The sequence below is a fragment of the Corvus brachyrhynchos genome, unplaced genomic scaffold (genome assembly GCF_000691975.1).
Source record: "Corvus brachyrhynchos isolate BGI_N302 unplaced genomic scaffold, ASM69197v1 scaffold3, whole genome shotgun sequence".
Classification (NCBI taxonomy): Eukaryota; Metazoa; Chordata; class Aves; order Passeriformes; family Corvidae; genus Corvus; species Corvus brachyrhynchos.
The window spans coordinates 8534237-8561742 of NW_008237619.1; the positions used below are offsets into that span (position 1 = coordinate 8534237).

At 43.8% G+C, this 27506-nt stretch overlaps 1 protein-coding gene and 1 long non-coding RNA gene across 3 annotated transcripts in view; one reads left to right on the forward strand and one right to left on the reverse strand.

Moving 5' to 3' along the window:
• Window positions 1–14661: 14661 nt before the first annotated feature.
• On the reverse strand, window positions 14662–20498 carry LOC108446141. The gene is made up of 3 exons (XR_001861257.1): window positions 20163–20498; window positions 19161–19303; window positions 14662–17420 (listed from the first exon to the last, which is right to left on the reverse strand). It is a non-coding gene; the product is annotated as an uncharacterized LOC108446141 (long non-coding RNA).
• The window catches only part of LSAMP (limbic system-associated membrane protein), a 1012183-nt gene continuing 1001876 nt past the window's right edge, over window positions 17200–27506 (forward strand). Inside the window, exon 1 of one of the 2 annotated variants that reach the window (XM_008631757.2) lies at window positions 17200–17603. In XM_008631757.2, the coding sequence (XP_008629979.1) occupies window positions 17537–17603 (67 nt within the window). In that variant the 5' untranslated portion in view covers window positions 17200–17536. The remainder of the gene's footprint in view (window positions 17604–27506) is intronic. The other variant, XM_017731916.1, reaches the window with a different exon arrangement.

Here is a 27506-nt window from a genome sequence, read left to right on the forward strand (position 1 = left end):
CCAAGAAACATGGATAATTTAGAAGTGACTCTTTACAGCTTTCCATTGCTAGTTGTGCATTTTTTGGCATAGACTGAATATTCTTACTCCTCTTATTTAGGGTAAACTGTCCCATGTGTGCAATGGCAGGCAGGAAAACCAGTCATCAGTATTACACCAGCTAATAAGTCTGTGATATTATGCTGATAGAGTGCTGACAAGGACCTTGTTCCCAAAATGTTTTCTGTTGTCACAAGTTATCTTGCTCTAGAAGTCAGGAGAGAGCAGCTGGACCATTCTGTTTTATGCATTATGAGCATAAGGTCTCATGTATAGAGGTCTTATTTTGTTATTTCAGCTTCAGTGTTTCCCAGGCAGCAAGGACAAAGTGAGATTCCTCTTACACAAAAACTCTTTGATTCATAAACAACAGGCAATTAATTGCCATCAGCCATTGCAAAAAGGGTTACGGTATCAGTCTCACACATGTGACACCACGGTCATTCCTAACTTTCATTTAAATTGCACTAGCATATTTTTCAGTGCCAATATATAGAAAAGTCTTGCTATGTACAACCTGTAAATTGGAGATTTGGCAAACACATTGCAGGTTTTTCAAGTGCTTGGCTTCTTCAGCTTAGGCCATACCCTCAGATGTGCCTAGTCAGTATCATGCAGCTCCTACTTAGGGCTAAAATTTAAATAGGGGTCCGTATTTTTGCAAGAATTACCTGCTTATTTTGAAGTGCAGCTGGATGGCAAGTTCCTCTGACAACTTGGCTCACAGTGCCCTTGACTTTGCCTCGGTCCAAATGGATACAGTGTTCAACAGGAGGAGTTCCTTCATATTCCACAAAGTTTGCTACCCTATGCCCTTTGAACATCATTCTTACTTTGACAGTGCCCCAGGGTTTCTCTTTCGTCTATATGCCACTCTTGCCAGCCTACGTCTGATCAATTTGCATTTCCTTTGGAAGTCCTGAATAAAGGCCTTGGATCTTCTTCTAAATTCTGAGGAACTTCTGGCTTGTCACGCTGTTCTCTGTTGACGTGCATCTTTACCTTGTTTGTCCAGTTCTACGGTGCATCATTGCCAGAACTCATGTCAGCTGCTACAGTGTAAAATCTATATAACAAAAAGAGCTTCTGTCACAGAAGATGGACCCAAGGTGATTATCTTTTCAGTTCTTTTCCTGCCCTGTTTGCCACGATTCTTCTACAAATCCAGCTCAAGGAAATATGCCAAGCACTCGCTACAATAGTTAGTACGCCATGACCTCTCTCTGGTGCTGATCCCAGCTGGCATGGAATAGAAAATTTCCATAATATGGAGCTTTCCTAATCTCCAAAATAGGGATACACATCCAAATTGCCAACTGGGAATGGTCCCTGGACCACCCTGTGATTTCCCACCATGTGCCCCAGAACGATTTAGGAGACTGGTACTTGGGCTGGGCCCAAAGCATGCCAGGAATTGCTTTAACAGTTGAAAAATGCAGGTTATGAGGTCCGAGTGCCTGGAAATGTTACTGACACTGTTATTTATTTAAACAGGTGAAGCCACGGTGTTCACATACCTCTTGATGTTGTCCTTGCATTTATAGGAGCTCTCCAAGCAAAATGAGGTCTCTCTTACAATGATTTGCCTTATTGCTCATTAAGCATGGTCACTACTTAATGTATTACACTCAGATTCTCTTTAGCTGCCCTTTTTGTTGGCACAGCAATACCACCCGCTTTCTGAAAGGTCAGGGCTTTTTCAGACAACAGTATCATTTGGATGCTTTCCTTAGATAACTGTTACACTAGCTCGTCCTTTTAATGAATACTTAAATTTATTCAAAGATCATAAACCTTGGTGAGCATCTTCAGTTTGGGTACATAATGGCTAGAGTATTCAGTGGGATTTTGATCACAGTTATTAAATCAAAATCTCTCCATGTTAATGAACAGCTTAGGAGAGAGAAAAGCTCCCATAGCATCACCACAGTCTTAGGCAATGCAGTCCTCTGCCTTTCACTTGTAATATAATCTGCAATATAACAGAGTTTGTTCTAGTGCAATAACTTTCCGCTCTCTTCTTCTCTTTCATTACCTTCTGTCACGTGGCCCAGAGTTGCCATCCATGGTAGTTACTGAGAAGACTGTTAATGACAAACAAAAGATGAGGAGAGAAAAAATCACTTATTTCTGTGAATCACAGTTTTGTCTAATGGCTTTCTAACACATACTTTTTCCATGCCTGACTCAAGATGTTAAGGAAATGAAAAATAGCCTTAATCACAGTAAGGGCTGTAGTTGGAAAATGAACCCCATTTATTGATGAGCTGTCCCATAATTCTCCCATAGAAGGGTGCTGCTATGCTCTCCAACCTGCACAGTGCGGATCCAAGTGAGACCAGGAAGAGTTATTAAGGAAAGCTTTTATCAGGAAGCTTAGGCTCACAGTGTTAGGGTCCACACCTTCATTGCGACACATGCAGGAAAATTTTAGGTGCCACGAAAACGAAAAGGTTGAAACCCACTTTTCCAAAATTGATAGCAATTACCAAATAGACAACCCCCAGAGGCACAATGGTTATCTCCTCAGATCTCATCTTCCTGGGTTTGGAACTAGAATTTCGATTTAGGCCCATCATGTTTTTCAACAGTATTGGCCCAATTAGTCTAATGAGAAATTTTATTGTTTGTTTTACTGTTGAATCGAAGGATTGAATATCTGGATTCTTTTTTTTAATGGGATAAGAAAGCTTGAAGGCTTTTTCTGATGGGATTTTTATAACCACCATGGAGATGAATGGTCAAGTGCCATGGAACATAATCTTGATCATATGCTGTTTCCAAGGAAACTCAGGATGGAGTTTCTAAAAGCCCTTTGTGTAGAACTGCAAAGCTACATCCCATCTCTGTCAGAAGTAAGGTCCCAGGATAGGACCATGACTCAGCTGAAGAACTACGTGCATCACCTAAAAGCAGAGTTGTAGGATAAATACCTAAGTGAAGAACATCATGTACTTGGTGCTTTGGGTCAAGTTGTGAACAGCAAACAGACATTTGTAGCCCATTAACCAAATGGTTAAGTTACTGCCACTTAATTTTCTTGAGCAGCAATCTGAGAGATGCAGGTCACTTCAAAAGAATGGAGATTGACAGGAGACTGCTGCCACCTGTACCAGGCAGTCAAAGACGCTGCTTCTCTGAGCCAGGCATGCAGCCGCCGTGGAGGGTGGTACCCACCAGCACTGCCTGTGGATCCTGGCCAAGAGAATGAAAAGCTGATTTAGCTGTATATTTGACTGTGTGGGCCACTGAAGGACAGCATTTAGCATTGTTTAAGGGAAGGCTGGGAAAAGGTTATGCAGGATGTTTGTGGCTGCTGACTTTTTATTATTTGAATAACACAAACACACCCTCACACACAAAAGTACTGTTCTAAGCAAAAAATGTAACATTTTCCCAATTCTTTTCCCTTCCTCCACGAAATTAATGGCTTTACCAGAGGCTTCAACCAGAAATCTTTCAATCTGTCCTACAGCATATTGGAATAGTTGCTGCAATACAACTTTTCTTAGTGTAGATGCAGCAAAATCAGTAGACAAGTACTTTATATTGTGCAGGAACAAGGAATAAACTGTAATAACATAAGATAGGTTTAAACAGGCATTAGCATCTCAATAGAAAGATAGAGATGATCCATGCATAATTTTCTATAAATAAAACTGGTTTAGAGGATAGTTGCTTGAAGGTCAGAGACACTGAAAGGATTTTTTATTATTTTTTTAACACAGCAAACTTCAGTCCAGAGGCCATCTTGTAAAATGTGCTAGTACCAGTCTGTAAGTTTTAAGTGGCCAGTCATCACTAATAGTAGCTGTTGGACAATAGAAATAAAAAGCATATCTTCTTGGAAAAAAAAGAAAAATAAACCAATTTCAGAAACTACTCCAGAGCTGATGGCAAAAGCAGAGGCTGGGAAACCAATTCTGAAACTTTGAAAGCCAAAATTGCTTAGAAGCATGGGGGAAGGACACATTTCCCCCTCTTCAACCTACCAAAGAAAAAAAAAAATACAATAATTTGGTTAAGATTTTCAACAAAAAATGCTTATTGATGTATAATTTCCTGGCTAACAACAACAAAAAGGATTTTAATACTTTTAAATTTTTACCTCACAGTAATGTTTCTCAGTGAAAATATTGATAAAAGTGATATACAGAAAATACTAGAGGGGAAGGCAAAAAATAACAGATTTTTCAAATAACTTTCCTATTTAAAATGAAATACTGAAAAAAAAAAAACTTTCCCACATCTTATTAAAAAAAACAAAGCCAAAACCCAATTAACAGCACCCCTCCAAAAAAAAAAAAACCCAAACAAAACCCACACAACAAACAACAACAAAAAGATCTTTTAAAGATCTACCTAGTTTCAGATCACAACTGATACAGTAAAACTCACATTGAAAATCCTGGCTTCGTGCCATTAACAGAGCACAGGTGTCATATGCTGCTATGAAAAAAGTACATGTTTTTCGAGAAAGCTGCTATATTCTCATTGTACGGCTTCTGTGTAGATTTAAGGTCCAGCTGTTCCTGAAATATTTTAGTGCTGCTGCACAAAAGTCTGCCTAGACCCCATTAATAAGATCTCTGTATATCTGGAATCTTGAGTCACATGCTTTTTTGCTTGTGCAAAGATGCTTTCTGGTCTTGGTTGCTGTCATGCCAGCTAAAACACAACTGAAGATCCAAGAGTATCCCTGATCTGCAAATGCTGAACACAAGTGACAGGATGTGCTCTATGCAAGTCTGCCTCAACCTAGGAGCAGAGTATCCCTGATCTGCAAATGCCGAACACAAGTGACAGAATGTGCTCTATGCAAGTCTGCCTCAACCTAGGAGCACAACACCAATTTTACCAGAGCCTCAGGCAGTCAGTTCTGGGCGTACAAAGTCTCTGTTTCCTCCAACAATTTACCAAAGCATTGAACTCTCAGGAATGACTTCCAGTTTTTATCACAAAATTATCTCCCTGCTCCTTGTTGTGCATGTTTCTGTTTTGTTTCTTCAGACCTGCTTTAATGAGTGTGTTTTCTAACTTTGCATCCTTGGAACAGGCCCAACAATCATGTTAAACGGTCTCTATCTCTCTGCAACATGGGATTAGTGCCAAAAACCACTCCTTGAGACTTAACAGCAACACAAACAAACAACAACCACAACAAACAAACCATAAACACCAAGGTGAGAGCTTTTAGTCAGGGCTCATACTCCAGTTGGTTGCCAGCTCCTTGCTTTCTGCTTCATCTTTTCTCTAAACTTTTATAACCCCTAATTGCCTGTAAAGCATTGCTTACCCCTATGGTGCTATATAAATGAAATAACAATGATGCTCTTGAATTAATTGGGTGCGTTTGCATACAATAGTCTTATAACATCCCTTCGTCTTTGTAAGACCCTCTCATGTGAGGCTGCAGATCCAATTGCCACAGGTAATTCAGTGTTAGATTGAAGGTGTATAGGAAGAACCTTATGTTTTTCTCTTATGGGCCCTTTGTGGGGAGAATATGTTTTAGTTCATTAAAGGTGCACATTAGGCAATTAACTTCCCATTTCTCATTTTTTCCTCCTTCTTACTCCTCAGGGTTACATGTCTCCTTACAAAACCCTGAATCTTATGGAGTTTTAGAGATTCCCATACATGCCTTTTTTTTTTTTTTAATTTGGCAGGGAATGAACCTCTCTCCCCAAGATATGACAACATATTAATCCATGGCCCAAAGACCATGCCAACAATGCACAAGTGGCAGCATCCACAAGTGAAGAGTAACAAAGTAGATGTACAGGTACCCTTGTGGTGCTCATTCAGTTATTGTGTCACTGGCCCAAGGACGCTATTCTCATTTTGAGGGTTTGACTCATGAGGAGAGCAGGCAGCAGCAGTGCCCTTGCTGGGTTGCTACCAGAGCTCAGATGCCTCGAGTCTTGCTGCTGACTCTGACAGTAACTATGGGCATGCTATGATATTTCTCTGTACCTAGATCTTGGGTTTGGCCCTCTATTTTTTTCAGCCTTAGTAAATAAGAGGTTAATCCGGCCATGAGTCCTTGCTGGCACTAGAACATGATGAAAGCTAAAGAAAAGTGGGAGCAATCCCTCTTAACCAGGCCTCTTACAGGTCCCTTATGACACCTAATGATGACTGTGATAAATAGCTTACAAGTGACTTCGACCATCTACAATTAATCAACACATCCCATAGTATAAGATCACAGCTCACTGGGGTGCAGGGTCATAGTCTGGTTCCCAAAAGAGTTTCTGAATAAGACTAATCCTATTCTTGCCACCTGGTTTCACAAGGGTCAGACAATAAAGGAGTCACTCATAAGCTGGAAGCTCTCTGTCACTCAAGCAAGTGAGACTGACTTGCATGGGGGATGTAGCACACTGGGAATGCAAGGTGATCATTGCCAGCAGTATGGCAATGTCCTAAGTGTTGGCATTAACCACCCTCAGTAGAGTTGTTGGACCTGAGGAGCTATTTATTCATCAGGCATTGTCAGAGAAGTATGGGGAAACCTAAGATCAAAGACCTGCAGAGGTCACTGGAAAGATGTCACAGACTTTTCAGCTCCTACTCCGCAGACTGGAACCAGAGGAAAGGAAATGTAAGAGTCCTCTCTAAGTTCAGAATCCGTTTGGAGAATAACCATACAGATTCAAGGTAATGTCCAACATAAGAGACCACTAGGTTATTAAGATCCCTTTTTTTTGGAAAGTATGGTCTATTTTCTAATTTTTTTTTCTATTTCCATTACAAAATTCCCCATTGTCAGTTCCTCAATAATCTACTGCTTGTCTGGGCAGCTGCCATCTAAATCTACACCTTCCCTGCCCCTGTCTTCAGCAGCCTGACAGCTGATGCTGCAGATGGCCTCTTTTCCCTGCCTTCCTCTGCAAGACAGTTTTCAGATAAGCCCCCTGCAAAATGTGAGGGAGAAAGCCACAGAATAAGTGGCCGATGTACTGCTGAATAAATTTAGTAGCTAACTGTGAACATCTCTGCTATGACCTTCTTACAATTGTGACCACTGACAGTTTCATGGCAACCATAGCCACCTTTCGCCTTTAGTAGCAAATCTCTTCTGCTTAAGTTGAAGGATGGTTCTATTAGAGTCTTGTATTCTAAGTGTCATAGTACAAGCAACCTGCTTCCCATACAGCCCCAAAATATGCCATATTTTGCTTCATTGATTTCTCGAGTGAAGTTGTCGGGGAGGTGGAATCACACGCAGCCAGATACGGAGTCATTGTTCAGGCTTGCATTTGCCCTGAGATCACTGGGGATGCAATGCAGCAATCTCAGTTTTACAAGATGCTTGCAAGGCATAACCTCTTCAGGGCAGTTATTGAAATGAAACTCTGCACAGAGAGGGAAAAGTTGTACAGATTAAATGCATTTTTATATGTTTTCCAATTCCTTATTCACCATGAACATCCTAGTGGTTTTTCAGAATACTCTCATCACTGTGCTCTATTTTCGCCATTTTAACCAATGAAAAAACAAAGCTTGATCCAAACTCCCTGAATGTCTAAACAGACTCATGAGATTTGTGACCAACGAAGGACTTGGAATCTACATTTCAAAATTTCTAGGACCTCATGGAACTTCCACACTTTATGCAATAGTGTTTTGAATGTTTGGGCCCAGCAACAGTATAGTAAAATCAAGTTTTCCAAGTGAGTGGAAGCTGTGTTTACTGCTGGACTGCCCCTCCCTTCCTCTCCAAGATGCTAACTTTTGAGTCTGTTTACAATAGAAATGTGTGCTAGTCTAGGTAGTTCACAATATTTGTTGACTTTGCTGTTGCTGGGAAACACTGCAGCATGGATGCTGCTCTCTTGGCAATAAAGTGCTACTGGTGGAAAAGAAGAAACCCTTCTACTTGGAGAAGAAATGAATCTTCTCTGTGAGAAGCACACCTTAAGGATCTGTTTCAGGGCTCTTTGTGGGTATAAAATAGGTGATCTTACGGATAGCTCTTGCACCTTTACATGCCTCAATTTCCCTACTTGTAAAATAGTAGTAACGAGCTCTTGATTGACAGGTGAACAGAACTGTACAAAAATCAGTAATTTCTGTCATTCTGGTTGTGCCACTGGTGTATAACTGTCATGGACTTTGGGCCACAGATTATTAAAGTTTCTGGGAAGAGGGGAGGGCAAAAATAAACACCACAGGACCCCTTGGTATAGTGGAAAGTGTTGCTCTAGAGAAAAACCCGGTAGCCGTATCTTCTGGCTGATCAGGCAGACCCCTGGAGATAGTATCTTACCTAAGCTGCAGAAGAGGTTTTTGTTTAATACAGTTGTTCTCCTTATTCCCTACTCTCCTCTCCTCCCTTACCATTGATACATGGTCTGTGATTCCTTATAATAAATAAGATTTGCCAGCTCTTTGGGGAAATGGACTGTCTCTTTGCCTAGACTTGTGCAGCTTGTACAAGAGTATAAATAATAATAGTCATTAATGCTAATAATATGGTTTTTAACCTCCTGATCATCCTCTGTCTGATAAAATAGCTACAGAAAAGAAATCCTGCCTTAAAAAAGAAGCTAATGGCAGAGACTATTAACACTGCAAAGGCTAGGAGAGATCAGGTAGTGGCAAACTTAAAACTGTCTCCTAGTGTTTTTTGTTGAGTGAGAGTCTGCAAGTGCATCACAGACAATTTTTTTAAATAGTAGGTGAGCTGTAGGCTCTTCTCTGGCCAAAGTACTGTGTGTTTGTCTGTCTTTGCACCTGCTGTTAATGGCTTGAAATACCTTCTCAGCAGCCTTTTGCAGAGGATGTATCTCAACAGGTCTCATGAGGGCTCTGTATCACCCCTGCAGCACAAGTGATCAACAGTGGCAGGGGAAGGCACACAGACACTCAAAACAGAGCAAGCAAGGGAAAGGGATGACCTAGTGACTTTGCTGTAGAGGGAACCTGGATCAGAGGCCACTGAGAGTCTTTCAACTGCTTTCCAGTTGAGAGCCGATCTGTAGTGATTCATAGAAATGCGTGGAGCCCTGCCTACACAAAGATTACTCTCTGCACATTACTGAAACCCAAGCATTTTCATGTCACTCATAACAAGAAGTGTCTTCTGGGACCTGTGATTTAGCTCAATAGGTGAAGACCACCTCAATACAACCATGTTTGCATGTTTTCTGCTCTTCTGGGTAATGTCTACGAGGGTAGACTTGACTTCCCTTCCAAGTTGCACTGACATTATTGCTAGGATGGGCTAAAGACATAAATGAGGGGGGATTTGTAGGAAGAAGTACTATCAGTTATTTGACATTATATAGTTAAAAGTCTGGATACACTTTTGGGCATGCAAGCCCGTATGCCTGGAAAGCCTGTTTTGTTCTTTCAGCTATATTTTTCGGTTTAATAAAAGATATTGCCTCTTCCTACAAATCTTGCCTCACATTACTTGCCTTTCAAGTCTCTATCCACGGTAATTTCTGCACTGGAACTGTTAAAAAAAAATGTACAAATTGTTTCTTCCACTAATCATAAAGCATTCTCCCAGTCCCAAGTATCTTAAACAGCCAAACCCTTGCTTGTTCAAACTTTCAAAAATAAAAACAAAATCATAAAATTCCATCCTTGTGCACGAGACTACGTCTGAAAAACATTAGCGTGGGTGTTCATAATTTCAGGATGTTGTGAAGCATTGCAAGGAGACCCTTGCAATGGGAATGCTCCCATGGCTCAAGCTCTAGCTGCCTTCCAGACTGCTGAGTATGGATGCCCTGACGTAAAAAATCATCACAGAAAAACATGCTTTTCTGTATTTCTGTCCAGACAATGTCACACTGTCCACCCAAGTGCAGGTCAGCTATGCAGACAGTGAGATTGATGTCATTTGCCTCCCATATCTCATTTGGGTGATAGGCACAGCCTCGACAGTCATTTGGTTGGGACCTTCCTGTGTCAGGCGGATGAGCTGGAGCTCAGTCAGCCAGGCACAGGCAGCAAATGGCTACAATGTCCTTTCCTCCTTTGCTTAAACAACAAAGTACACATTTCAGGGGTGCCCAGGCATAAGGCAATCCTGTCTCTGAAGTCAACCCACAATTTATCTAGCAAAGTCAACAAGCCATAGCCTAAAGATGGAAGTACCAGCTGGGGAGCACGATGCTTGACTTGCTGGGACCATGGGTCAGGGAGCTGGGCTGCAACATCCAGCAGCTCCTCCCTGGCGGGCACAGAGCATTAATGGAGGGAAGCACAAGGTCCCCAGCTGTGACTAAAGACCGGAAAAGCAACAGCTGGGATAAAAGGCAGCTTCTGGGCAGAGCGAGGTGTGTGCTAGGGAAGCTGGGTGCTATGTCAAGGAAACATCTTTGGTAGAGTACTGCCTGGGGGAAGGTGCCCTGAGTCCCAGGAGGAGGGAGAAAGGTCTGAGCTGACAAGCTCTGGTGGAGATTTAAAGACCACGGGGCTGCAAAAACACTTCTTAAAAGGCCCTCTGTAGTGCTGAGGGATTCCTTGCACTTCTGTAGAAGCCAGTTAGTTCTGGATGTGGCAAGGGTTTTCTGGTGCAACTGCCTCTCTCTTTGGATTGTGAATTCCCTGCTGCTCAAAGGAGTTGAACAGAATTATTATTTTTATTCCCAGCTTGAAAGAGCTGACTCTTTTCCCACAGAAAACATGACAACTCAAAAAATTATCTGCCAAAGTTTGTTTTTTTGGGTGGGTTTTTTTTTCCCCCTGGGTGCTAGCCAATTTTCTTTTTCTTGTTGTCATTCACACTTGCAGATTTCCCATAAAATCTTACAAATGTTGAAAGAGCGGAGGCCCTTTCTGCAGAACTTTGTGTGTGTATTTCCTTAAAGACTGGTTTCTACATGCCCGTGTTTCAGGCTTTCTCAGCATGGCCTGGGTGAGGCTCCCCTTGGAGAAGGAGTTGGCACCATGGATACAGTGTGGTAGACATGTTGATAGCATCTGTTATGCCATTTATTTTATGTTCTAATTATGCGACAACGTCAATGTGTGAATGTATACTGCTGGCAAGTGCTTTTTTGTGACATATCCTTTTATGTGACCCAACTTGTAAAGGAGGTGGGTCTGCTAAGGCTGATGGTAGAGAAACTCAGCCATTTGTGCTGTACCAGTTCATGCAACACATTCGTCTCCAAGAGTTCTCGGTTCAGTCCCCACTGCGTCACTGCACGGTTGTTGGAACTAAATGAGGGTTCTTTCCATCTCTTCCTTCCTTCCACCGCTCCTTGGCTGCTGTTGCTATCTCATTGGCTGGCTATTTCTGTGGATTTTCGTCTTAGGGAATTGCTATGTAGTCGTATGCAACCTTCCACAGTTGCTGGCCTGGCATTTATTTGTTCAAAAAAGCTACTTTCAGCTTGGAGTCTTGTGGAAACCCTGGTGGAAAATCTTCCCCTTCAAGAAGCCTCAAAAAGATACTCTGCCTTATTTGATGAGTTTCACAGGAAGACCATAGAGAAGAGAAGAGGTAGGAAGGATAGTGGGGGACAGCAAGAAGCTGAGAGGGGGAAAAGGTGGGAATAAAGATGAGGAGTATGAAGAGTCAGAAAGGAAAGAGCAGGTGGAAAGTGTGGTTTGAGTAGAGTTGGCTTCTCTTGAATGTCAGGCTGAAGGCAAATGAGAAGCACAAATGCTGTTTCCTGTCTACATAAAGGAGCTTAATCAGGTGTGAGACTATTTATCATGGTCATGAGGCCCTTGCATCCCTTCTAAGAGAACTCACATTTCTGGACACTCTGCAGTCCTTGACCTTGGACAGCGGTGGGTTTCACAGAACCACATGACAAATGAGTAGTTCTTGCAGAGAGAACATCTCCTTCTACCCCCTTTCCCAAGATCATGTGCAGCACATGCCACAACACTCTTCTGAATCACACTGAAATTCACTATTTATCATAGATGCACTAGTCCAAAGCTATGCCATGAAACCCACAGACAGAACACTCAGTAAAACAAGTAGTAATACACATATGTCAGAGACAGACATACAGGACAGGACACTAAAACATCCAGAAAAAAACACTTCTGGGTAATCTATGGCTCTTACCTCCTGCTCACTTTACCAAGCTCTCTCAACTTAAAATTTCAGGAACGCTCATTCTCTTATGTAAACCCTGCAAAATTTGCATGGCCAACTGTGTTTCCAATACTACTTCTATTACAGTAAAAAAACCACTAAGCCTTTTGTTAATGCAACATTACATTTGCACAGTTAAATAACAGTAATTTGAAAAAATCTGTAATGGAAAAGTTAAAAGTTCCTCCATCAACTTTAGCATGCCTGCTTGAGAAGTATTTAATGGTAGGTTTGGGATAGAAACTTGGAAGAGAAAATATTATGTGTGTGCTGCACAATCAAGTTAATATTGATATTGCTTGAAGTGACTAAAGCTAAGATGAAATAGAAATGAAAGTGTGAGTGCTTAAACAGTTAATAGCACAAAGCACATTTATTTATTAAAAAATGGACAAGCATCCATGCTCAGTGCATCTAAATGCATTCACTCAGCCCTAATGAAACACTTTCACTATGCATTAAAAGTAGCTGGCTTTCAATCAGTCAGAGCTCTGTCAGAATTCAACCTTTTTTTTTTTTTTTTAAAATACAGGATTGTAGATGCTCTTCTACTGCTGGCATTTCATTGGTTCGTTTGGCATTTGAATACTGGGTGAAGCGGAAAGATTGCAGTAATTTAAAAAGAAAGGACTGCTGTGTGTTTTGGGGTTTGGTTGGTTGTTTCGTTGTTGTTTGTTTTTCTTAATGTGTGGGGGATTTAGGGAGAGTTGAGCGTAATTCTTTATTCAGATTTTGCCCTCACAATATGTAGGTAGCTGAGAGATTTGGGCAGAGGAAAATGGACTCACTTTTGGCTGGAGACCAATCCCAGAGAACTTCAGCCCACAGAATCTGATACTCCTGCTCATATTTAGTAGTCTAATGTCCCGAGTAACCCCATTGGTATGACTCAGCATGAGCAAGGGAGCCAAAATCCAGTCCTGAATGTTTTTGAAGGTTAGGAGGATGTCAAATACGTAGTAAGAAGTAGCTGCTTATCCTTTCAGTCATGCCAGCTTCTCCAGGGAAGTGTAAGGAGAGAGAGCTGCTTCCTTTGTGTCTTTTCTCTGGGCTTGTAACTATCGCTGCCCATTCTGGATAGGAACAATACTGGGTTCAGCATTATCTCCCACACATCCCTATGGAATTTATGGAGCAGAGATACAGTTCTACTATTATTTATGATTACTTATTACAAAATATAATGTTAATTATTATAATACATATAATATTGATTAATAATTAACACAAGACTAATTACTATGCTATATTATTAATTACTGGAATAAATATAAATTGCTATCATAAGTATTTTAATAAATGTTGTGGCATTTCAGTACCTAAAGGGGACCTATAAGAATGATGGGGACAAATTTTTAGCAGGGCTAGTTGCAATAGAACATGGGAAATGTTTTAGATGGAAGCAGGGTTGATTCAGATTTTTTTTTTCAGGCCATGGCATATTCATATCCAAAGTCTGAGATGGTCATGTGGTTGAGAGCTACATATATGGGATCATCCACGGGATCTGTAGGTAAAGTAGACTCTGAATGGTTGCATAAGGATCTGGTTAAAGTGGGAAGGCTGTGGGACCTTGTAGGATTATGTGCAGGAGGATGGGAGGTGAGGTTATGTATGTGGCTGTGGGTAGCTGGGAAGCTGGGATAGGTAGCAGGTGAATTTTGGTGCCATATATGGGTATCGCGGTATCCTGCAGTGGTAGGGAGGAGAAGAGAGATCCAGGAATTGTGCAGCAAGATTGATTTATTTAATTATTTTACAACTCTTTTACAGACTTTTTTCTTCATAGTCTAACTGGACAAAGGATCAGCCACCCCTTGGGGTGATTGGCTAAAATCCTAAAACATCCATTGTCAAAATATTTTTCTACTGTACCATAAACAAAGCTCTGCAAGGCCACAGGTGTTCATAGTTTATAGAACTCTGCTATTATCTTCCATGAGAGAGGAAAAAATCTCACAGGACTGAAAGAAGCAAGAGAAATTCTTGCTAGCAGCATATTTGTATCCACATATGGGAGCTGAGGAGATTTGTGAAACAGAACAAATGCATATAATGCTGTGTATAATATCAGATGTAGATGGTGAGCACTGAGGTAATGGATCACAAAGGTATAGGGCAAATGTAAAAAGGAATGCTGAGCACATGGACAGTCGTGTCAGAAATGTATAGAGCTGCTGTAGTGTTAAGGTGCTGGCCTAGCTGGTCCCTGAACCCTAGCTAGATGTTTGTGAGGATTTCTGCAAAAAACCCAAAAAACTTCTACTTCAAGCCCACCAAATTATTGTCACCACTTGATTTTGGCATGCTAAGTTCCAAATGCATCTTGAGTGCCAAGCTTATTTTTGACTGTGCTCTCTTTCAGACCATGCTCTCTTGGTATCTGTGGTAGTTGGATGCTGGCTGGCCTCCAGGTGCTCACCAAAGTTGCTCCATCACCCCTCCTCAGCTGGACAGGGGGAGAAAAAATACAGTAAAAAGCTTGTGGGTCAAGATAAGAACAGGGGGAATCACTCCCCAAGTACAGTTAGAGGCCAAACAGATTCAACTTGGGGAAAACTCATTTAATTTGTTACCGATCAAGTCAAAGCTGTATAATAAGAAGTAAACCCAAATCTTAAAAATATCTTTCCCACACTCCTCCCTTCCTCCTGGGCTTAACTTCACTCCTCATTTTCTCTCCCTCCTCCCTCACAGTGGCGCAGGGGAACAGGGAATAGGGCCTGAGATCACTTCATCATAGCTGTCTCTGCTGCTCCTCCCTCCTCAGAGGGACGATCTTCACACTCTTCTGCTCCAGTGGGATCCCTCCAACAGGACACAGCCCTCCATGAACTTCTCCAATATGAGTCCTTCCCACAGGCCACAGTTCTTCACAAACCGCTCCAGTGTGGGTCCCCCACAGGGTCACAAGTCCTGCCAGCAAACCTACTCCAGTGTGGGATCCTCTCTCCATGGGGCCACAGGTCCTGCCAGGAGTGTGCTCCAGCGTGGGCTTCCCATGGGGTCACAGCCTCCTCCAGGCATCCACCTCCTCCAGCAAGGGGTCCTCCATGGGCTGCAGGTGGATAACTGATCTATCCGGAACCTCCACGGTATTCATCCCAGGCTGCAGGGGAATCTCTGCTCCAGTGCTCGTAGTACTTCCTCCCCATCCTTCTCCACCAACCTGGGTGTCTGCAGGGCTATTTCTCTCACATATTCTCACTCCTCTCTCCTGGCTGCTGCTGCACAGCTTCCACCCCCTTCTTAAATATGTTATTCCAGAGGTGTTACTACCATTGTTGATTGGCTCAGACTTGGCCTGTGGTGGGTTTGTCTTGGAGCTCTCTGGCCTTGGCACTATCAGACATAGAGAAAGCTCCTGGCAGCTTCTCACAGAAGCCCACCCCCACCAAAACCTTGCTGTGTAGACTCAATGCATTATCAGAGGATGAAAACCATCTGAAACGGAAACCACAAAAAAGAAGCATGCTCTTCATTGACTAGAGTCAGTTGACTTTAGTCCACTCTAATATTTTTAGTTTGATTTCCTTGGGAAGTGAAGCCTAGCTGATAGTACATGTGTATCTGTTTGTCCATATGTTGTTCTTCCTCCTAATAACTTTTCAGTGCAACCAATTTCAACCACATTTAAAAGAGGGCGGAAGGCTAAAAAGTAACTTATTCCTGTATGTCTCTTAAAAACTGGTGATTAGGTAATGCTCCACTCCCTCCATAGGGGAAAACATGTGAGTTATGTAGGTGGTACATGGCAGCAGCCAACCAGGCTAAGGCAAGTGTTGCCTTGTGTTTTTTCTTTCATTTTGGTCCACTAGGAAGCAAGACTAGCCATAGCATGGATTTCTGATTCCTACAGGAGGTTTCACAGGGGGCATGATGGGATCTGGCTTTTATTAGAGCAGGGGGATTTTTGAGGCAGCAGACAGGAACCCACGGGGAGGCAGGCTTGGTGCGTTCTGTTCACAGAACAGCTTGCTCTACAGCAGTCTAATAAGAAACACTTCTGAAACGGCATCATTAGTGATGAGAATCCTACAGACCTTCCCTACATGTGGACACTCACCTTTGCTTACCCACACCCTCAATGTGTAAACTGAAGATTTGTGTCCTTTAGTGTTGACATCCTCATAGGCTGCCTGGTGACCACAATGAAGGCCACAATGTGGCCTGAAGAGGGGCCACAGGGCTGGGTGGGCAGTCCAGCTGGGCTGTCACGCTGTGTCCCAGGGACTGGCCTCAGAAGCTGTGCACTCACACTGCCTCCACGTCCCCAGCTGCGAAAGGACACCCTTTTGTGAAATGCCTGGAGAGAGACTGATGAAAAGCCCTGTGTGAATGTTAAGCGGTACATTGTTACTGGTGTTCCTCTGACTGGAGGCAATTATTTTAGGGGGAAATGGAGCTACAGGAGCTAACTACTCCTTGAGAAAAAAAGTTGGTACTACATATGGCAGGAGGAACCTGTATTTGAAGGGAGAAGGGTTGTGGGAGAAGCCTTCTGTGAGCAAATGATTGTTTTTCAAGCTGTATTTCCCTTACAGAAGGATTCTTTCTGGTCCCTCTGAAATTGTGCAGAAGTCACAGGAGATCCAGCAAAGATTAATGCAGACTGATGCTTGCTATTTTTTCCTGGAGGCCTTGGCAGCTCTGTAATTACAGTCGGTGTGTCTGAATCTCCCTCTGGCCCCTGTGTACTGCCCGGCAGTGACACCAGCATCAGAGAGACCCTTGCTTCAGAATTTGTCAAGCAGAACTCTGCTGAGAAACCAAACCTGCCCTGCCGTGCTTCTTGTTGTGGCGATGAGGAATATTCCTTCGCTGAATTGCCTCCCCATGTGCACTGGAGCTGGAACCTCAGGGGCTCTTGAGCCCAGAATGGCTCATAGACTGTGATCCAAGAGATACATTTGTAGAGGAATGAGGGAACCATATTTCTATAGCATAACGTATATGTAGTTATATATATATAAATGAAATAAATGAGCTGGCTTGCAACACTAGGTGGCAGAGGTGGGATCTGTTCTGCTCTGAGCGCTGTCCTATAAGGCATTGCTTGTTTAAGTACAGTCGCATTTAGTTGGAGCTGCAGGAGAGAGACAGAGAGATTCTCTGTGTTTACAGCCAGCCCAGGCTACGGTGGAGCATCCAACCTGGCCCTCCCTTTCTCCAGCACTTGAAGGGGAGAGTGCGAGGTTATTTGGGAATCTGGCCACCGCGGGTCAGCTTGCACTGTGACTGGATTGTCAGAGCTGGCAAAGCAGAGCCCAGAGGGACTGAAGGGAGACACGAATCCCATTTTCTTCGAGAAGAGAGAAGAGGGGGAAAAAAAAAAAAAAAAAGATAAATTGAGAGAGAGAGAGAGAAGCGAAGAGACGGAGAAAAAGGCAGAGGAAGCGGAGCGAGTGAGAGAGAAGCATGAGGACCTACTGGCTGCACAGTATCTGGGTGCTGGGATTCTTCCTGTCCCTCTTCTCCTTGCAAGGTATGTGGTGAGTTCTTTCTTGCAACCTCCTCAAACCCTTCTGCTTTAATTGGAGCCCCCCCCTTGCCTCAGGAAATAAGCCAAGGAGAGATCGCTGCTGGTGAATCCTATGGTTAGAGGGCACTGCATGTGACTGACTTTGCTGCTGTATTTATGCTTTTGCAGAAGGGGAGTTGGTGGGGGGAGTACAGTTAAGATTTGCGAAGGAAAAGAGTGGTGGGTGAAGGTGGGTATCCCCCTCCATCCACAACCGCTGTTTCTCGGCACTTTGGGTCACAAGTACTGATTCTCCTCAATTCTTTACCTTCCTGAGGAGATAAGTGTTAAGTTTCTTTTGTTTTTTGTTTGTTTGTTTGTTTGTTTTGTTTTGTGGGTTTTTTATTTTTTTTTTATTTTGGTTTTGTCCAGAGAGGGGGAGGTTAGAGGAATCTCTATGCCTCTGGTCTGTCTGCGAAAACACTATGTCCTTCCCCTCTATACCAGGGGGAAAAAAAAAGGAGAGAGAGAGTGATGGAGGAAAGACAGGAGAAGAAAATTTGTTGGGTATGGGGTTTTGTTCAGTGGAGAATTGCCAGCTGGGTTTCTTGCTTTAAGAGCCAAGTGTGAGTATGGAATTTAGTTCGAAGTGATGACAGGCATGTTAGCTGGTTTTGAGATGCTTTCTGTAAACAGGAGTTAAGGGTTAATGCATTCCATGCTGTATGCATTAATACATGTCACACATGTCCATATAATCATAGCCTTCAAAACTGCAGCTTGTGCATGATCCACACTCACTCACACACATCTGTGGTCCTTCATGAACACACACACGCACACACACACACACTCTCAGGGATGTAGCAGGCAAGATGAATAAACTCACTCTGGCACATACAGTTCTAGCTCCCTAGCACATGCAGTTCCTGGAGAGTCTGCTTCTCTTGTGCTCATGTTCTCCCTTCCCATTGTCCCCCCTCCCTCCTTCAAGCCTCCATCCTGATCACTAGTGTTCGAGGTTGCTTGCATATTAAAATCCCTTGCCTATCCTGCTGCACTAGCCTTGTAAGCCAGTGTGTGCACACATATACACACACATAGGTGAATATATAACTAAAGAACATAGATGTACTCTATCTGGCCTACTCTGTGCCTCACAGTCTTGCATTCGCAGTGAGCTGCACCCTCAGAGCGCATCTCGCTCACACACAGCTTTTTACACAGTGCTTTTTTATCACTCTAGTACATATTAGTGCAGGAGTGCCGTGCATGGAGATATGCCAGTCACAGCATCCTCACTTCCCCTTAGCTCCTACTTTTACACACAGTCTTGCATGCACTGTTCTCTTCTATTTTTTGTCTACTAAGCAAATTCCCGTACAGGCAGGCTCCCTGTCACACACATGCTTTCTATTGCAGCCTCACACCTGTCACTCCTGCAAGCCCTCACTATGAAATCCCTCATTTTTTGCCACCTTCTCACATTTACTGAGTGCTCCTTTTCATACAGTCTCACTTCTCCCATTTCTGGGTCTCATACACACGCTTTTCACTGTCACATATTTTCGCTCAACTTACACTCTCTGAAGTCTGGACTGTGAATCCAACACCAGCACCTTCCAGCTGACTTCCTTCCTTGCTGTGAAGTGGCTATTTCTGACAGGGAAGGAGGATTTTTTCCAGCACGTAGGTTGTACATGGGGTAAGAGGAGAATCGATACCTGTGTAACATAAGTAGATAATGTCAGCAATGAAGTTGTGTAGCTTGATGTGAACTTCCCCCTGCCCTGGAGGATTACACAGAGAGCTGTCAAGAAAGATGGACATTGGTAAATCACGTTGACTCTGACCATTGCCTGTCTTTCTGATGCATGCTTCCATAGACCACGACGCTTGCTCCACGCAGTGTTTTCAAGTCACAAGCCTTCCCTGAGTTGTGGCCAGAGCATCCCGATGCTAGCACAGCCAGGATCTGTTTCGGTCTGTCCTTATAGATGGAGCTCATGCCAGGGTACAGGCATGGCCAGGCTTTTACCTTCTGTTTTAGTGAGTTAGTATTGCCACAGTTGTATCAGCCACATCTATTCTCGTTTTGAAGGCTTCAGGGAAGGTCTTTTGAGGTCTGTGTTATCACGTACGCTCTGAGAAGGCAGAGGCAATACAGTTGCCCTCCCTAGGTTTTGAGATGGGATAGGGTGGTGTGGTGTTGTCTGAGTGTTTGCAAACCTGGAGATGCTTTTTCTACTGCTCCCAAAATTCTGGCATGAAATAAACCAGAGCACTGCTGAATCTAGTTTCATAGCAGTAATTTCCTTTCTCTGATCTGAAGGGTGAAAGAATGGGGAAGCAGGAATACCGGGGCTGCATGGGAGGAGCAGGGCACTACCTGAAGCAAGCCTGAAGATATTTGAAGGAGTTAAAAAGGAGTGGGAAAGTATTGTGTCCTTAAAAAGACCCAACAAACCAACAAAAACCCCCTGCAATATTTCTTTCAAATTATTTGTCTTTCACTGAAAGCCGTGGTAACAAGCCTTGAACACTCCTCTAACCCTGCTGAGCACAACTCTGTGGAGCTCTTACCCCAGGAAATGGCAGTGTCGGCTTTGACAGGCAGCAGCCCCAGTCAGAACGCTTCCAAGACCTCGGTGAGCACATCCCTCCAGAGCCAGACAGCTGAGCCTACACCTCTGCGAGCTATCCAAAACTTGTCCGTGCCATCTCTCCCCTTTCCTCGCTGTCCACTTGGGGGTGTACCGGCGAACGCAAAAGCAGCTCGTCTTTCTCCGCTCTCCCAAAGCCACCAGGCGTGGGGGAGAAGGGGAGCGCTGCTGGCACTGCCGGGCCGAGCCGAGGCTGAATAGCAGGCACTGGGGTGCAGGGAGGAAGCGCAGCTGAGCCTGGCAGGAGAGCGGTGGCTCCTCGGTGCCAAGCGGCCAGCGCAGGCTGCCTCCTCCAGCGCCGCTGCCAGGCAGGATGCCAAGGGCTGCCTGTCCCCCGCCTGCCTGGCCTCAGGGGCTTTGGCACGGAGTCAGCCTTTGCTCCTTCCCCCCTAGGTTAGATGCTCCAAGTCCTGCACAGAGGATTTTATTTTATTTTCCCCCCCCCCCACCACTAGATTTCCTCAATTTTGTGGCTTAGGATTCTTGCGTTTTTCTCTGCTGCTGCACTTCCAGTCCCCTTTGGGAGGCAGGTGGCTCGGAGGCGGGATGGTTGTTCCTCCTGCATGGTGCACTGGCCTTCCTGCCCTGTGGGGGCCGGAGGAATAAAAGTACCTACACAGCCCAGCACTGCTGGTGGGTGGGATTTTCTAGGATTTTCTAGTGGCATGCTGCAGCTTCTCCCTCAAATGGTTTCGTTTCTTAGCACAATGTACCTCAAAGCTTCTGAAAGAGATCAGATTGTTGAATTGGACTGTAAAGATAAATTTTTCTTTTCCTTTTTTTTTCCCCAAGTCAAAAATTGGGTGCATGAGGATGAGGAGGAGAAGCAGATGATTAGGGTATATAAAAACTTGCATTTAGATAATTTAGAAGAATGTTTATGTTTGCACTTTTACCTACTATTACTCTAACTTAGCTATCAATATGAATATTAATTTTTATTTCCTCACCCTAAGCACTTTATTTAAAAAAATGAACGCCTTGACAAATTATACGTTTCCTTCAGCATTGCTTTAAATTGAAAATTCTTCTAAACAAATTCTTTCCCTTGAAAAATAGCAGCTGTTTCAAATCAGCAATTTGCTAAAAAAATCCCAGCTTGTTTTAATGAACCTCCCCTACAACCCCACCTAATTGGTTAATTGTAGAAGACTTTGTGTTTAAAAAAAAAAAAAAAATTAGATACCTCCACAGCCAATTTAGTGAAGGAGATGGTTTAGGAAAGGGCATGCAGAACTGGCCTGCATAGTACTGGGAGCATTTATTTATAATGTATTTTTTGAGCTGCTCAAGGGTGTTCTTAAATGGGGAATGAGTCTGATGAAAGAAATCACAGAAGCAGTCGGGTAAGTGGAATAGGATCCTTTAGGTTGGCACACAGTACAAATGTTATCTGTAAAGTCTCATGTTCTATAACATTAGTGGGCAGTGCGGGTGTGAAAAATGATGTGTTTGTTAATGCGTGAGGTATGCGCAGTCTATATGGATGGAAGCGTGTACCCGAGTGTTTCTGTGCTGATAATGTGTAATGGATGGGGAGAAGAGAGGGAGGAGCAGCCCTGTGTGTGCGAGTGCTGACATTGTGGTGTATGGGGAACAGCGTGGGGCGATTGTGATGCAGTTGGATAACATTTAGATACTGCCAGCTGGAGAGAAAAAAAGACTTTTCCTGCTCTCCTGAATATACTTTTCATCCTATCTGTTTCCAGTTCTCTCTCCTTGAGTAAGGCAAGGGAAACTCTCACAGGCTGGACTGTATTGATGAGGTGACAACTCACTCAGCTGCCTTGCATTCTCTTAAATGATGAAGAGATTCAATACTAAAACTAAACACTTGTAGGCTTAGTATAAGGAAGAAGTAGAGAAGGCTTTTTATCTGGACACAGGGAGCATTGAAAAGGTATCCCAAGTGTTTCTTCCAGTTCTATCCCAGTGATTGCCAACCATTTGTGTCAATAATTACATGAGTAAGAACCAATTTCCTCTAGCTGTTATGAATCTCAGCACTCAGCTACCTGCTCAGAGGGCTTTGTTATGATAAGAGAAATTTTGCTTTGTCTTTTAGTCTCAGAGATCTTTTCTCACACAGGAGTTTTACTAGTTCTGTAACAAAGAACCCAGCTCCCAATGTTTTCGGGCACTCCTTTTCAGCCTTGCAACCCACTTATGTGTATGCTAATGGTCTGAGGAGGAGCTATGCTCTTTTATAGCTACTGCTTTCACTTCCTCTTTTCTTCCACTAGCAGTAGAGCTTCTTCTAGTTGGGATGAGTAATACAGCTGCTCTTATCCTAGGCTGCTGGCATAGCCAGTGTTTTAGGAGTGCATACCCTTTCTGTTTGCCACTGTGCCTCCTGTAAGCCTTGAGTGAGCCCAGGCCCCTGCCTTGCTGGTGGGGTCTGGACCCTTCCCCCAGCATATTTACCCTGAGCAAGACTGAGTGGCTCAGGAATAGGTTAGACAAGGGATGTTGATGCACAGGGCCTGCAGCAGCAGGTGGGTGTTGAGTGCAGCTGCCTGGAGAGGCTGGTGGGGCTGGGCAGGTGATGAGGAGCTGTAGCACTGCTTCCTTTCCTGTGTGCTGTACAGTGAGGACAGATGGCAAAAGCTGATGAAGAGTAAGGGCAAGGGATGCCCTTTTTCTGGGTGCATCAGAACACTTGATGGGGTTTCTTGTGGAAGAGGATCAGCTGAGGTGGTTGTTGTCTGATGGAGGTTGTTAAAGGACTGAATGATCTGAGTGAAGTCTACAATGGTACCAGACAAAGATACCCTGGAAGAGTCTGGGGAAAATCTTTCAGGTGTGCCTTTGAACACGGGGACCAGTGTTTTGCCAGATATCGTCTCCTTTGTGCATAGGGTGCTGCTGGAAGGATGCAGGGTTTTGCTGTCTGTGGTCCCCACATGAAGCTTTGCCTCTTTGGTATCCCCTTTTCCTTAAAAAGGTGCACAACAGTTTCATTTGCTGTTCACACTCAAAGATCAATGATTTTGGCAGCTGATGTGCTCTTCCTGCTGTCAAATTACCCATGATAAAATCAAAAATATCAAGCACAGCACAGACCATCCTGTCCCTCTCTGAGAAGGAGCTAAGGGTGTGTGTAGGTGAACCTGTGAGACACAGCCCTCTCCTGGTGTCAGCGAAGGGCAGAGATCCCTGCTGCCAGCATAGAAGGGAAGAAAAAATGCTGGGAGTACATGGTTCTTACAGAAATAGGCCCAGGGAAAAGAAGCCCAGGCTTGATTCTGTGCTATGCCATTGCACTGTGGTGCTTTAGCTGATGGAGAATTTCCTGGAAACTGAGATATTTCCCTGTGAGTTCCCTCCAGGAGGTTGCCTGCCTGTGTGGCTGCATCACCCTGCTCACCTCCATGGAAAGAAAAGGAAAATAGCACTACAGGGGCTGCTACCCTAATTTTTCTGAGCCACAGGAGTATTCTGTCTCACAGTGAAGTGTCTTGCTGGCCATATCTGCTGTTTTAAAGTTCCCAGGGAAGAAATTCTGCATGACTACATGCTGAGGGAAAGGGCCACGCCTTTACAATGTGGCTGCATCGCCCTGCTCACCTGCATGGAAAGAAAAGGAAAATAGCACTACAGGGGCTGCTACCCTAATTTTTCTGAGCCACAGGAGTATTCTGTCTCACAGTGAAGTGTCTTGCTGGCCATATCTGCTGTTTTAAAGTTCCCAGGGAAGAAATTCTGCATGACTACATGCTGAGGGAAAGGGCCACGCCTTTACACTTTACACACCCACAAGCACAAAATAGGATTTTTCAGTGGTTGTCAGCCATAGAGGTACTGGACTTTGAATGGTACCTCTGGGAGGAGATAATTTTGGAGGCAATGCAAGGGTAAACATATCCAATTAACAGGTTGGTGTGTTGTGGGTTTTTTTGAAGGGTTGGTTTGTTTTATTTAAAAAAAGATAGCATGATAAGGCAGGCTTCAGAGGAAGGGTTTTGGCTTAAAGCAAAAGTAAGTGTAATCACAGCTGTGGGCTCAGAGTCTGGCTTTTGCAGCCCCTAGGTTTTATAAAGCATCCAAAAGAAACTCCCCTGAAGACGGTTAGTTCTTGAAATTTGTTTCCTTCCCTAGAGTCTGCCTCTGTGTGACCTCATGGATGCAGGTTTCTGCACTTCCTTCTGGTTTGGCAGAGCTGTCCCACAAAAAGGGTGTCCCTCTCCTTTTTCTGGAGATGGTGATTGTGCTGTTGGCGGGCTGGCCATGAGCAGTGGGATGAGGGAGGGAGGAAGGGAGCAAGCAAGGAGACAAACGAAAGGCTGTGGGCCTTTCCAGCTGGGAAATCAATAGCATATGAGTATGCAATGTAAGTGTGTAATCACAGCTCCCTCCCCTCTGCCCCTTAGCACTTACATTGATGGGGAGTTGCAGGCCAGAACCAATTAATCCTTACAACCTGCTAGGACGATAACTATTAATATTCTTCTGCATGCACTCTGGTTGCTGCACCTGCTTAGAGCCTGGCTGTGCTTGACCCTCAGCAGTTGACCCAAAGTTCCACCAAGAGAGCAAGAGCCTTTCTGATCATGAGCCTTGCAGCCAGTGCACTGGTACCTGACTTCCCCCTGTGTGGATGTTGGAGAGGCTGACTGGGGGGATAAATACTTGAGCATCTGAAAAAGGAGCGATTTGCTGGTAAGGTTTTGCCTGCAGGAAGAAGGGGTTATTCAGAGGGCCATCTGTGGAATTTTTGATGTGTAAATGCGTTTAGACTTTTGTCATGCTGGTACATCATCATATGATGAGTATCTACTCTTTGCCTTGTAAAGGTACCTTGTACAATGGGATCAAAACATCCAGTTTTATTTGTGCCTGTATACGTGATCTGTGCATAAAGGTATGGCCCTTGAATAGCTCTTCCTTGGCTTTTGGGAAGGTGCATGGATGGAACAGAAGATTATATATATGCATGCACATGTATTTGAGTGTGTGCATGTGACAGAAAATGCATAACCTGTGTGGTAAAGATGCTTGAGAAATGTTAACAAATCTGGTCTAGAGTTGTGTTTTGTGCAAGGGACTTGTCATGAATGTTAGTGCAGGAGGTAAATGCAGCCTGATTTCTGATAGGAGTGTCTGTGTAGCTATGTGTGCTTTTGGAGTGACCATTATTCATAGCACATTTGCATCCTATCTTGACACGGCAAGAGATTGTTGCAGTGAAACAGAATTGTTTCTGTGGCTTGGCTACCCCTCCTCATCTTTCTGTGATAGCCCCAGTGTAAGGTGGCCACTTAGTCACGCTTCGGTCACCTGGGCAGGAATACAGCCTAGAGAGTGGAAAGGACATGTTTGACTCCTACACTTTCACAAGAGAGTTTCTGGGAATAGAAGGAAGAGGATAAAAGGAGGCTTTCTTACATGTACAAGTTGCATTGTTTTTTTAATGAGACCAACATACTCAAAAATAGCATGACCTGACTGAGCCCACCTTCCTTATTTTATGAGCTGGATGCAGCCTGAAGCAGTAAACCAGCCAGTCTGTACTCTGGCTGCACCTGCATTACCACAGCCTTGCTGGTTTAACTTCCTCAACAGCATGGGCTCTGCCCAGTGTGGCTGTCTTCTGTCCGGTCTCAGTTTGGGTAGCTGAGCAGGATGAGATGTTCTGAACTTCTAGATCTCTTGTAGAGGAAAGGAAACTATTTGTCTGGAAGAGTTGTGTTGTATCGAGGTTGGGGTTTTTATGAATGGTAATTTCTTGGTGATTCAAAGAAAAGAAATTGATCATGCTATCCCAGGTGGTGTAAGAGGTGTCTAGTCTAGGCCAGCTAAGGGAAGGAAGGCAGGAAACAGTGGGAGCTGAAGTGAGGATGCATAAGCTCTCCTCCATTTTCATGTATCCTAGGTGCCTACAGGTGACTGGTTTGTGTACTGTCCAGCAGCCACTGAGCTGCAACAGATTGGAATGTTGATAAAAAAAAAAGTCCAGCTGCAGCATGAGGTAAATGAGCTGTGGCATTGCCTCAGAGGGACCTAGAGCTACAGTCAGCAGTACAGTCTTCCTTCTCCTTTGGCCTGCTGTGTGCCTAGAGAAAAGAAAAAAAAGGCCATCCTGGCTGGCCTTGCTCTGTCTGTCCTGGTGTAAATCTTTGTAGCAGTAGCCTTTTCTTCAGGCTTCAAGGAACCTCACAAGACCCCACATGTAGGCTCTGCTCATCCCCTGGTCAACCCCAAGAGTTTTTGGTCTCTACCACCGCAAAATTGAAACAAGACAGACCTCAAGCTCTCCTGGATGCTGAAGCTTTGTTGTAGCTGCTGTGAAGGAGGAATGGACATGTGAAACATATTGGGGAGACAGAAGACTTCAAGGCTTTGCTTTCTTTGCTAGACACAGGAGTAATAGCTCTGTAATTCTTTCAGACCTAGGGATGCTAAGTGAGAAGAGGTTTTGAAATTGTTACAGGGAGAGGCTTAGGGTTGCCCTGATCTAGAAGAAACCTTCTTGTGGAGCTGCCACCTTTCCTTGGTGCAAATAATGCCAAGGTTGTGGCATATGGACCATTCACTTTAGAGTTGGACTCAGTGATCCTTGTGGGTCCCTTCCAACTCAGAATATTCTGTGATTCTGTCTTGAGAGCTGGCAGGAACCTTGACAGGTTTCTTTATGAACTCTTTCTCAAGTTCTCCAGAAGTTTGTTGAAGCAAAGAAAAGATCTTTGCAGAATGTTTCTGCTTCACCAAAATGATATTTTTCTAATAGAGAATAAAAAGATGTTTTGTTGGAAAGATTCCAACCTGAGTTTCAAGAACAGATTAAGGCACAAGTGCTTAAAAGCTTTCCTGTGATGTGTTATCTGCTGTCATAAGACTACCTCAAAGTCTCAACTGTCATCTAAAACAAAAAAATTCTGAAAACTGTGGCCTTTATTGGTGTTATTAAAAACTTGAAAATTAAACCTGAGTGCAGCCAGTAGCTGGTGTCTGTCTTGAGTGTGCAGGCAGCTGAAAGTGCTGTACTGAAGATCTGCTCTCACTTTGTCTGGAACTGGATTTCCTTGGAAGAGACCCAGCTGATGTTACTGTGGAGGAGGGAATGTCCAGTGAGTGGAAATCGTGTCCTGTAGCGATGCTGTGTCTGAACCAGAGGACGAACATATGCATGTGTCTGTGTGTGCATGGCATGTGCAGGGCCTGTGCTGTGATCACCAGAATTACAGTCTAGCCAGATAACGAGCTGTTGTTGTTTACAGCACTTGGTTCCGGGCACTTCAATTCCAGAAAGATGTAAACAAAATTA